We start from the raw sequence: 12,720 nt of genomic DNA on the forward strand, positions 1-12,720 counted from the left end.
AGGCTTAATTTCATCGCACATTTTTCCTGAATATGTCTGCCTAAAGTTTCAGCATGGCTGTGGGCTGAAGCCTTCAATTTACACATTTTTCGAAAACGAATATATATTCAGAAAAGTCATATTATAAACTTACTCAGTCATAATTATAAAGTTTCGTGCACTAATAACTCAGTTGAAGCCATATACTTCGGCAAGGTGCACGTTTAAGGTCTGGAGTGCCCACAAGTGAGAGATTCATTTTGTTATAACTTCCATTATTTATTGGAATTTTTCATGCAATATAACTTAATTTAAAATTTGGAATAATATCTGTTAGAAGATTTGATTCAAAGTGTTCTGGACAGTAAATGTAATGTTTCTTAAAACTTTCGCCAGTTTATATCTTATGTTAAAAAGTGCCGATGGTCTGGATGGCACATGCGAAGTCAGCACCGATTACCTCCATAATACAGCGGCAGTCATAACCGCACAAGATGTGTATCGTAAACCGCACCTTGTTTTCTTTTTCTTTCTTCTTTGTTTGGTCGGACTTCTTGCTGTCAAAGTCCTCTCCATTCTCCCGATTCCGATTTTAAAGCATGGTCACAATAATACATTATATAAACGTTTGAACCTCTGAAGGAACATTCTATGTCCTTAGAATCCCCTCTGGTCTTCATTTTTTGCAGTATGATCAATTTCTTCTTTTTCCCCAATTTGCTCACAACATCATTGCCCACCTATATACGTATTTTATAAGGGAACTTTAGATACGCATAAATAATCACAAACTAGCACAGGCACACATCGTCTGAAATATCCAATAAATCTCTTCATCTTGCTATGAAAATATTATATTTACTGTAAAATATTTCGGGGGGAGGGGAGCGAAACTGAGACTAACATTTGGATTTTATATCATTCCGTACCAATGCAGTTAATACATTCGAAAAATAATTTGTATTACTATAGCTAGAAAAAGGAAGGAAAATTTTACAAGTATTTAGAATAGAGTCCTTTCATAACTTAACCTCCTGCATGCAATACCTTTAATTGTTTAATCTTTATAGTTCATAACAAAATTATTGCCAACATTCACCTTTCCAGATCAAATATCTTATATATACTTATATGAGCAAGTTCCTACTAAAATGTCCTTATTTATTTTATCATTTATTTTGTATGCTACAACTACAGTAAATGAGGATTATGTTTCTTTATCTTATAATAAATATTCCATATGTTGAAATTCTTTAATTTCTGATGATCGTAGTCCCTTTTTGATTAATAATAATAATAATAATAATAATAATCTTCATCATCATAACAAGAAGAAGAAGAAAGAATGATCATAATTACATTAACAAAAATAGAAGCACTAACAAAGAGCAAGAAAAACAAAAACAAAGAAACAAAACGACTTAGACGACAATTATCAGCTGCAGCTGCATGTTCATCGTCGTTATCGCTATTATTAGTAATAGTATTATTATTGCTTCATTCCATACTTTCCTTGTTGTTATCATAGCATTATATGTATTATTAATAGCGAAGATAAGGCAAATAAATAACAGAAAACAATCGACAAAAATGATGACAATGAACGTAATAGCTATAGCAACATCCACATATGTGTCGTCACTGTTATTATTATTATTATTGCCACCAATTAATGATGTCTGATAAAGCTGTAACTGAAATCTTATTTGATGAATTTTCTTAGAAATTACCAAAGAGTTTACGATTATCAGTTATTTTAAGATTGTATAGATCAAACGCTACTTATGAAATCATCGCAATAAATTCGTCTTGATACCAAAGCATTCAATATTTTAAAATTAATTTGAATATATATATATATATATATATATATATATATATATATATATATATATATATATATATATATATATATCTGTGTGTGTGTGTGTGTGTGTAATTGTGAGAAAATGGTTTAACATATTTGATTTTGTGAGAATGTTTTGCTGAAAGGTTTCTGTTTTAAAGTTTTCAGAAATGTTTTTAGTTAACATGTTGCTTTAAAGTTTGTGATGTTAGAAAACGCCCCTCAACAGAAAGACTACCCCCATCCACAGACACACACACACACACACACACACACACACACACACACACACACACATAGATGAGAAGACACTGGCTCTGACATAATGACATATTTATTGTTTTTTCCCATTTCTAAAATGTACAATTTTTCCACTTCATATTCTTATAAATCTGCGTATCATATGCGGTAGTCAAAACTTCAATTATAAAACCTTATACAGATTAAAGCGATGAATGGTTTTAAAAGATCATTAGAGATCGACTGGATGAAATGTAAATGATATGAACAGACTTTTATATGGATTCGCTGCACGGTATAAAGGACTTGCAATTACCGATCACTGCAATGTTGCCATCTCAACTCTGTTCGCGTGGGTTCAAGGCTAGGCCTCACACAATTTGGGTATCCGAGAAAGCTTGCAAGTAGCTCCCCTTGTATCGAATGTTCTTACCGAGGTTTTCCACTAGCTATACTGACCGTCCTGAATAGTCTTTCATGCACTGATAAAGGGCTTTAAGCCCTCCCCAACCGAACCCATTCAATTCCTCCCATTCTTGGCCATCTATTTGAAACGACATGTATGTTCTATTCATTACTGAAACGTTTGATAAATTTACTTTATTTTTGCATCCTTCAATGCTGTTATATAAAATGTATATCCAGCCTATTGATCTTCAGTTGTGATTTATTTTATTTTTCATCTTGTCCTTACAACACGTATATTCTTTCACATATAATTTATTTATATTTATACAATTAAATTTTGTTTTGTTTACTTTGTTCCACGTATTTCATTCTGACGTAGCATGCATGTATATGGTATATGTGCAACCCTAAGCGTGATAGAGCATTGTAAATCATAAAATGAAAACTGAAAGGTTGTGTCAGTTAATGAGGTTGAATGGGGTAGAGGATCTTTCGGTAATCCTAAAGTCCACTCCTCAAAGCACGGTGAATACATGGACGAAAGGTAGTAATATAATTCATTCGTCCATTTCTAAGGCCACAAATATCTATCAATCAGAAGATTTTTCATATTTTGTTTTTGAATCGTCTTTGCGCTTATCTTTGTACATATAGATCCGATGTCAAGCATCCTATTTTCACAGAAAAGGTTTTCCCGGCGCTGGAAGCTACGTACAGATTCAAGATACATGTTGTTCCATGGTCCGTTCCACGGTATCCAAGTCGGATTTGTGAGATCCCAACCGTTAGAAGGTCTTCCGAATGTTGTCGCCCAGTCCATGATACCATTGATGCAAAAGGCAATAACATATTGCTGGTACCACGCCGACTGAAGGGATCCGTCCGAACAGATTCGGCAGTCAGAACCTATTTTGTCCTGTAGTAAACTAGAAAAGCACCTCTTCAAGTCAGCAAGTGAATGCGTAGATAAAGAACCTCTCTCTGTAGAACTGTGGGTACAAGAATAGGTCACAGAATTCACGAAGAACGAGAGAATTTTCTGTTGGCGCACAATATCTGTTGAAAGGCAACAAAACGGCAGAGGAGTGCTATTCAAGCATTCATACAGCAAATCCTGGAAAATCATATCATCAGTTTTCAGGTTTAAGTCACTTGACGCCAGTCTCTTCTTTCTCTTTCGTACTGTTCTTACCCGTTTACTCTCGGGCACGTATTTTCCCATCATCTCATTAGTAAAAAAAAACAACTCCACTGAGCCTTCTTCAAACCACTTCTTCGCTTGTTCCTCATCTATCCTTGAATCTGGAAAATAGTTATATATCTTAGTATATCCAACAACTCTTATTCTGCACTGTCTGTTCTTGTTGTCTGTGTTTCGGTTATATAACATGATTTCTTCTGAACATGAATATGGAGTATTCTTAATCAACGCACAGGGAATGTTATAGGAGTATAAATAAACATTACAAAGAACCGTTTTATCACCACCTACGTCGTGCCAAAAATTTGATATTAATGTTTCCAAGACTCCACCATGGATAAGAATTATCTCCCCGTGCCAGCCGGATTGTCTGTTGCTGTTAGATCCTTTAGTCTTCATCCTATTTTGAAAGTCATCTGCATCTCTTATTTTTGCTAAACGTTGATCATTTTCCTTTAAATCTTCATTTAATATGACCGCACTTGTTCTGCACTGATACGTATGAATTGGAACTGACTGGTTCGGGCATCCAGTTTCCAAGTTAAAGTTTTCTTCATCCTGAAGAATTTTATTTGAAACTATGGCTACAACTATAAATTGTTTCGATCTCTGAATATTTTGTGGCAGATAGCTTTTTTTCACATTTGTCCCCCATAACTTCATTCTCCACAACATATCTAAGGTCTTATTCCTTTGTGCAAACGATAGTTTATTCATAGGAAGGAGAAATATCAGCAGCAACAAATTAAATGACAACATCTGCATGGTTTATTACGAATAATATGAATTTCGAAATATATTTGTTATTTTGTTGTCTCTGCACTCCTTTTCAGCTGAGATACCTAATTGTACGCAATACCATTCCTGAAATACAAATAATAATAATAATGATAATAATAATAATAATAATAATGATAATACACCCGTAGCTCTAGCAGACTAAGTTGATATAAATAAACTGCGCAATTGTCGATTTTACTCTTTTTATTAAATCTTTTGTCATCTTCACCCCACCCCCCGATCTTTTTTATCAATGTTCATCGTTTTCTTTTCAATTTTAATTAAATATGACGGCACCCGTTGTCAGTTGATACCGGTGAATTTGAACCGAATTGTCGAATTTAATTCGTCTCCATTCTACAGATTTCCAGTTTTAAGTTTGATCACCACAGTAAATGTTTGCGTTCATAGCTGCACTGATTGTAACTACGTAAGATTCACGTCTTACATCCATCTCTCCGTCGAATATATTCTATACTGTACAGATTCATTTGGGTCAACGTTAGATACAGGCACAAACTGATTCATAAGAAAGAGAATTGTTAGGAGAAATGCATAATATGTCAACATTTTGATGGTTTATTACGAAGAATAAGCTTGTAGCAACATATTGATTTCTCTACCTGCCAATGCACGACCTGGGTTATGTCCTTTTGTGTGCCAATATACCTATATTTTCATAATATCATTCCTAAAATTTACATAGCTAATGTTTAACAGATGTTCCAGACACACATATTCCGTCTGCCAAGTGCAAATCTCTTCATTATTTTACGCAATGAGTCCTCGTATGAAAATGTATATCTACTAGAAATACAAATGAAGATTTGAAATGTATTATGTAACTGAGAGTGGAAACGCGGATTTCTTTCACTCTGTACCAATGCGCGTGACACTATAAACTAATAAGTTGTATTGCTGCAGTGATTAAAAAGAAGGCTTGAAAATGTTGCAATAGCTTATAATAGTAAGCTTTATATCGATTTATTTTCTATATATAATGCTTTTATTTGTGACTTTTGTCTTATTAATGATTATTTTCATACAATGAAACAATTATTTTAGTCAATACATTTCTTGTGCGAATTTATATAGTATTAGGGTTCGGTTTGTATGGTTCAGTCAGCCTAGGTAGGGTTAGATCTTTAAATAAACGACTTTAATAATTGTGTATCGACTTGTTAGATTTTTCCTTAATTTTTTAGGTTTGTTTCTGCATTGAAACACGAATTTTGTAGCCTTAAAAACAATTAGTCCAGTTGAGGAACAGATTCTGTACCCAAATTTAGACAGTAACTAAATATCAGCTAAATATTGACACACCAATTACCGATTTATCCTCGGTTTCAGGTTTGACCATGAATGTGATGAGAATTGAAATAGGTAACTGAACACTTTACTAAATTCATGAATGAAACAATATATAAATATTGTAGACGAACAGTTTAATATTAGAGCAAAACGGTTTGAAATATACTACCAATCATTGTATTATTCTATCAATATTTGCAATAATCTATCAATCACTGTAACTATCTATTAATCATTGTAATAATCCATCAATATTTGCAATAAATCTATGACTGTTTGTACTAATCTATCAAAATTGACACACATTCCCGATTCTTCTTCCGTTTCAGGTTTGACCATGACTGCGATGAGAATTGAAATAGGTAACTGAACACTTCATGAAATTCATGAATGAAACTTACAATAATGTAAAAATTATTGTAACAATCTATCAATACTTGCAATAATCTATCAATCTTTGTACTAATCTGTCAGTCATTCCAAAATTTTATCAATTATTATAATAATGTATCACCATTTGTATTAATCTTTTGATCATTTTAATAATCGATAAATTATTTTAATAACCTATCAATATTTGAAATAATCTATCAAGCGTTGTAATAATCTATCAACCATTGTAATAATCAATCATTATTTTCACTAATATATCAATCATTGTAATAATTTATCAATTATTGTAACAATCGATCAATATTTGCAATAATCTATTTAATCATTGTAATAATCTATGAATTATTGTAATAATCTATGAATTAGTGTAATACTCTATGAATTATTGTAATAATCTATGAATTATTGTAATACTCTATGAATTATTGTAATAATCTATGAATTATTGTAATAATCTATGAATTATTGTAATAATCTATGAATTATTGTAATAATCTATCACTATTTGCACTAATCTGTCAATCAAGTAGTAACCTATCACTATTTGGACTCATCTATCCATCATTATAATAATCAATCACTCGTAATAATCTATCAGTCATTTCAAAAATATATCAATCTTTGTAACAATATATCAATGATAGTAATAATTTATTAATATTTTTGATAGGTAGTCGTGAGGAACCACCCAAACCTATTAGAAATACGAATTCTCATCAGTACTTGAGACGTAATTTAAAGATCTTTAGATCTGCTCAGAATTAGGATGGCAGAGACTGGTTTTTTTTGTGTTCTTTGAGTTGGCGAATATCAAACATTTATACTATTGCCTGGCGAGCATAAACTGGTAGAAAACTGTACCTTAGACACTGTCGCCTTGAGAATGTCGTCTTTGTCGGAGCGGGTTCTTTATGAAAGGAGTACGAGAACAAGCACAATGACTGTCGTTTGTGACGCAAAGCTCTTAGCTCTAAGCTGGGTTCTATACACGATTTTTTAATGAACTAAAGCTAGAATGGCCCGGTTTCTTGCGTGAAACGCATTCTTGTTTCTCGGAATCTTTCGTGTTTGAAATATTATCATTCGTTGTAACTCGTTAATATTCAATTTTCGGATCTGTATATGTAATATAAAGTGATATACTTAGATGTATATGAGCTAGGCATTGTCTTATTTGGGTGTTAAGGGGTTTTAAAATAGATATTATGTGTTAGTGTTCTGTACGATTTAAAATCTCAATCTCTCTATTCAATGTCTGCACGAAATGTAATATGCTGGACCATGGTTGCTATTAAATCATAGATACAGAAATCAGGTATATAGTTCTCACAAAACAGCAGAACACATCATCGTATACTACAGCCTCACGTTACACAGACACACGCACCCACACACATAAGAAGATATAGATTCTTTTTTAAATTACTGGAGTTGGCTAGAACACAAAAAGTCTCTGAATATATTCCATAAGTATAGCTTGTATGGAAACATCGTGCAATTTCAATTCTTATGAATACATTTTGTTCTGTTTCATATACTACGAAAATTGGCAACTTTGTCTTAGAAACTGGCATGTTCGAAATGTGAGTGCTCTGGTTTTGTAATAGCTTTCACGTCAGGCAGTTAGCGGGCAAATGTAGTGGATTTGTAACATCTAGAGGTCTGTTTAAAAAGTTGTTTCTTTGGGGTAGGGTACACCACTACATGCAACTAAACATATACAAATAATGACCCTTTCCGACTATCTGTCAGATGAACAATAATTTTACCTGATGCTACCTGCATCCGATTGATTAGAAAATTATTACACGACGTTGTAGTTTTAGTAAAATCGTCATAATGAAACTTTATGAGCCCCACTCTCTCTGCATTTAGCTATGAAATTTTTTCCTATGGATTATGAATCACTCCATCTTTTATTTAATCATTATGCCTCGATCAGTTATATACATTATCTTCCAGACGTCAAATTGAGTTTAAAATGCGATTTTTCCTGTCCTGATGGATGTTTCCCCTTATTTCAAAGGACTACGAGACAACAGTGGAACTCAGCTTACGGTTTCCTATTCAAATACTTTTCTTTTAATCAACCAGCGTCTACACATTCAAAAGACCCTAATTACACACATGAATTTTTTTTTCTTGTGTTGCTTATGTATGATTAATCGGTACGCATTTCAAAGCCGTAGATCAGTATTTCATAACACGTATTGCAAAACCTTGACCTAAACAACTAATACCCATAATTATTCCTATTTTCGACGATCAAACTCTTGTAAGTGAGAATATCTTGAAAGTAAGTTTATATTGAGAATTTTGGCAGGGGCCATTTTAAGAACGTAATCCTCGCTACCCTTCAGATTCATAATGTAACTTTTGATGTCTGCTCCAAGGAATTAGCTAGCTACACGGTTTTGGAAAATATATTGTCAACTCCTACTTCCTATAATCAAAACAAATAATCAAAAATATCTTACAAAGCCATAAAGAAAGAAGTAAATTTAAATACCACATATCATGGGTTTATCAGATTGTACTGATAGACTTACCTATTATATACAATTATCATCTTGTATCCACTATTTTCCCGGTTTCGCTCCAAACGCATATATTTATATGTAATGAAGCATATGCACGGTACGAAAGCCAGAAAGCAAACTAAAGTGTTTAATAATTTAAACATTATTTACAGCGGCATGTCACAATGTCACGTGTCAGTTACGCTTGTAGTGTTGACGAGATTGGCTGGCAAGATCGAGACTGGATATGATTAACAATTAAAATGCACTTAGCTTCAACCATTGCAAATACACATGAAACTTTTGAGTATAATCACATGTTTGTCTGTGACACATATCAATATGATTCTTCATTATGCCATCATATAACTTAGACTAAAGTATTCTTATTAAATTCAAGTTTAGTATTTTGTGAACAAAATTCTTGATTAGAGTATTTGTTATACTTTTAGTGAACAATCGCACGACAAATCAATCTTCCTAATGGACACATGTAAATACTGACATAAGTTTAACACAGGACTGGGAAAGTCATACAGCATACACATAAAGCACAAACTTCGGGCGTGCAGTAAAGTAAAGCTAACAGATACACGTGTATAAAGACAAGCATGCGGACAAGCACAAGTAGATAAAAAGGTCATATTTTTATTGAAAACGTATTTTTTTTTCTTAGGACTTAACTTTTCGAACAAACCTGCAAACCCTCCATCTATTTATCAAACACCCTATTTAACCCAAAGAAAGAAATGAAGAGCACACTAACCATATTATTTCTATAGTTATGGCACTACATCAGCATCAAAATAGACAGCCAAACTCATTAGGACCACTTTAAAATTCAGAGCACTTATAATTATTTCATTTTACTCATGTCTCTTTAAGGATTTAATTAATCACAGGTTCGGGCGAGTTCAATAATCAATAAATTTTGACCATGTTTTGCGACTTATCGCCCATAATTGTGATAAATTAGCCCTTCAAAGGGCATGTTAACAGTTTGATATTTTAATGTTGTTTTCAACCAATTAGACAGGTTCACCTTTACAATATCATCAGTCAGTGACATATTTTAATTTGTATCGAGAGTTTTGATTCCAAATTGTCTTGCAGCCTAACAGAGGCAGCGTTAGGAGTACGCAGGGCCTATTGACCGCGCGGGGCCGGAGTATCCTTATCTCGATTGGTATGCTACTGCAAACACTGATTATGTCTAGACTAGATCAACTTTCGCGATTTGGTGCACGAATTTAGGTTTTTGCGTGCATTACGTGCGGCCTGTATCAGCGTTTCCAATTTTCCTGAGAATATAGCTTCACAAACTCATAAGGACGACCTTAGGCCTGAATCGCGGGGCCCCCTCAAGAGCAGGATCTGGGACGGTCGCCCCACTTGTCACCCTCAAACGCCGTTCATGTAGCCTAAACTCTTTCAGACGGCACAGTTTTTAAACTTTCTGGTTTTAAATTTCAGCAAATTATCTGTCGAACTCATTCTTCATTTGCTTGAAAACAAGTTCCATTGTTCGCGTGCTGATTTGGTTAATGATTCATGATTGACTTATAATAGACTTATTTATAAAATACTCTTGAAGCTCTGTTCTTAACATAGCAAAATTGACGATGAACATTCATTCTATTAAATGTCAGGTCATCACATTTGATCATTTTATATAAAGATATCGACTTAAAATTCCTCAGTGGCTTCCAAATATGTGAGCAAATATATTTTTTATGATTCCATAAAAATTACTGCAAAGTCACTGCGCATGACCGACATAGCATTCTTAAGTGATGCAAGAAACTGTAGAACTGCTGTTGTCAATTTCATATTGAACATTCAAGCAATCTCGTAAATTCCGAGCAAGGTGTAAAATACCCACACATCTTGGAAGCACGTATTTCGAGAATATGATTTTTTTTTTTACTTAATTGGTTTTATTATGACATTGTATCATGGTATATAAGAATCTTGCTTTGCATTATTTTCTCTTTGTCTTAACCGCGTTTGAGTTCCTCGAACGAGCACCTGTGACATAATCAAAATTCGTTTATTTTCCTCTTATTTTAAGTCATAAGCTTCTCTTCCCTGTCCTCCAAGAAACTCGTATTCACATATGAATTTAGAAATAAATATTTTAGGAGACACCTATTCTGCAATTACCCATCACCTTTTGAGACCAACAGCTAATCATATCGAATGAAGCAATGGGTTGTCAATTTTGTTTTCTGTTTGAATATATTGTATTCAGTTGTTACGTTGGTGTTGTAAATCTGACAAAGTACGGTAATTCGATGGCAGGGAAACATGTAAACCGGATACTGACTATTGAGATAATCTGGCAGGATGTTACGTCATAGAACATGAAACTTTTCCACACGTTCCTATTCTTAACTTCTGTTTATGGAAAAACACATATAAGACAACGACACTTAGTTTACGTCTTCGTGTGTAACTAATGATGTTTTGAAAAGAAAATAAATGCAGAAAAACAAGTCTTTAAATTAAATTACTAAGCCCTAACCTTGTTTATCAGTCTAACAGAAAAACACTAAACTTCTTGATCAGCCGTGCAGAAAAACCAGAGAGGACAATCATAGTTTTTTTTTTATTCAATATTTTAGGGATCTTTTATTTGCTTTTTCTATTTATTATAGAATGCCAATGAAAAATGGTCTGGATGAAGTCATATGTGAACGTGCTCGCTCGAAGCACCGTATTTTCCTCTTCAGATAGCTATAATTCCTATGGTTTAAATGGAGAGAGAGAGAGAGAGAGAGAGAGAACTGACACCTTGTCATCCACGTACCTATACAGAAAAGCAAGGTGTAAGGCAGCATTAAAACATTAAAATGGGCCACTATAAAGTGAATGGGAATTCAATATAATGCCTCCATTTTGGCCATGCAAAACTAGCTCGAATGTTTAAACATTATGGGCCGTTTTGGGTTCAAGGAAATATGCGATGTTAACTCATTAACCCCTGGAGATTCGTGTCAATTTTGCCTGAAATGGGAGTAGGAAAAGCATTTTGAATAGATTCAAATACATCTACTTACAAGAGATTTTTGTTTAGTCTGATGCCTAGTTGTGTTAGAAAGGTAGTTTGCCATTGGCTATATCGCTCGCGCATGTGCAAAAGGGTAAAAGTTGGAATATATTTTATTTTATTAAATTTTTTATTTATTTATTTTGTGCTTATTGGAACCATCATTTTCGTGTCCTGGCCACTTTTTATTCCAAATCTCCAACTTATCCTACTGTATGTGTGCAATATAGACATTTCAGAATGTTCACACACATACCTACTAACCGATTCTCGGTTTGACTGACCAGCACCAACTCATCTACTGACTAAACATCTACATCTACTAATAAGGACACGGGTAAGGTACTTACACGGATACAACAATGTTATCAGCCCTGAAAAAAGTACCAGTGTTAGCACATGCAAACAAACATACTCTCACCTCTAAAACGAATAGGGGTGCTCACACACACACACACACACACACACAAACATACACACACAATGGCACTCTTTATCCGTTCATTCTTTTCTAGCTTTCTTTGTGACCACGAAGACATCTATTGATGTGAGGGATGGTGGGGGTTCCAAGGATCAATGATCACAACCAAAAGGACTCTAAGAAGGAAAACGGCTTCCACAGAATAACTAAAGTTTTATGTCGCCAATCATGAATAACCATTGTGGATGGGTCGCATGGGTAACATGAATGGAACCTTTAACTTTTAGTTAAATCATAAACCTCAAGCTCGCACATCATCGTATCGAAAACGCAGATCCTCCTGCAAATGACATGACACCCTTAAGTCTAGCACATGCTAAGACATAACTGTCGAAACGCTCGAAAAATTCAAAAGTTTACTTCATTTAGTTCCCACGTCTATCCCACCCTGGGACAGTTAACGTCCTTAAGCAGTTCCTCGAATTGCATCAGCACTAAATAACTTACTTGTTTTGTTTTGAGAAAAACACCAAAACCAAAATACTTGGAATTAAGAGAAAATTACCAAAGAAA

General features: G+C 33.8%; 1 protein-coding gene across 1 annotated transcript; it reads right to left on the bottom strand.

Moving 5' to 3' along the window:
• Window positions 1-2,141: 2,141 nt before the first annotated feature.
• LOC149791367 (uncharacterized) lies at window positions 2,142-8,805 on the bottom strand. Its single transcript, XM_089969922.1, has 2 exons — window positions 8,708-8,805; window positions 2,142-4,538 (listed from the first exon to the last, which is right to left on the bottom strand). Exon 2 carries the CDS (start codon window positions 4,437-4,439, stop codon window positions 3,045-3,047), a length of 1,395 nt encoding a protein of 464 aa, XP_089826048.1. The 5' UTR covers window positions 4,440-4,538; window positions 8,708-8,805; the 3' UTR covers window positions 2,142-3,044.
• Window positions 8,806-12,720: the final 3,915 nt, after the last annotated feature.

This window comes from Sinohyriopsis cumingii, chromosome 9, assembly GCF_028554795.1.
Source record: "Sinohyriopsis cumingii isolate HCF-2022 chromosome 9, ASM2855479v2, whole genome shotgun sequence".
In the NCBI taxonomy this organism is placed as follows: domain Eukaryota; kingdom Metazoa; phylum Mollusca; class Bivalvia; order Unionida; family Unionidae; genus Sinohyriopsis; species Sinohyriopsis cumingii.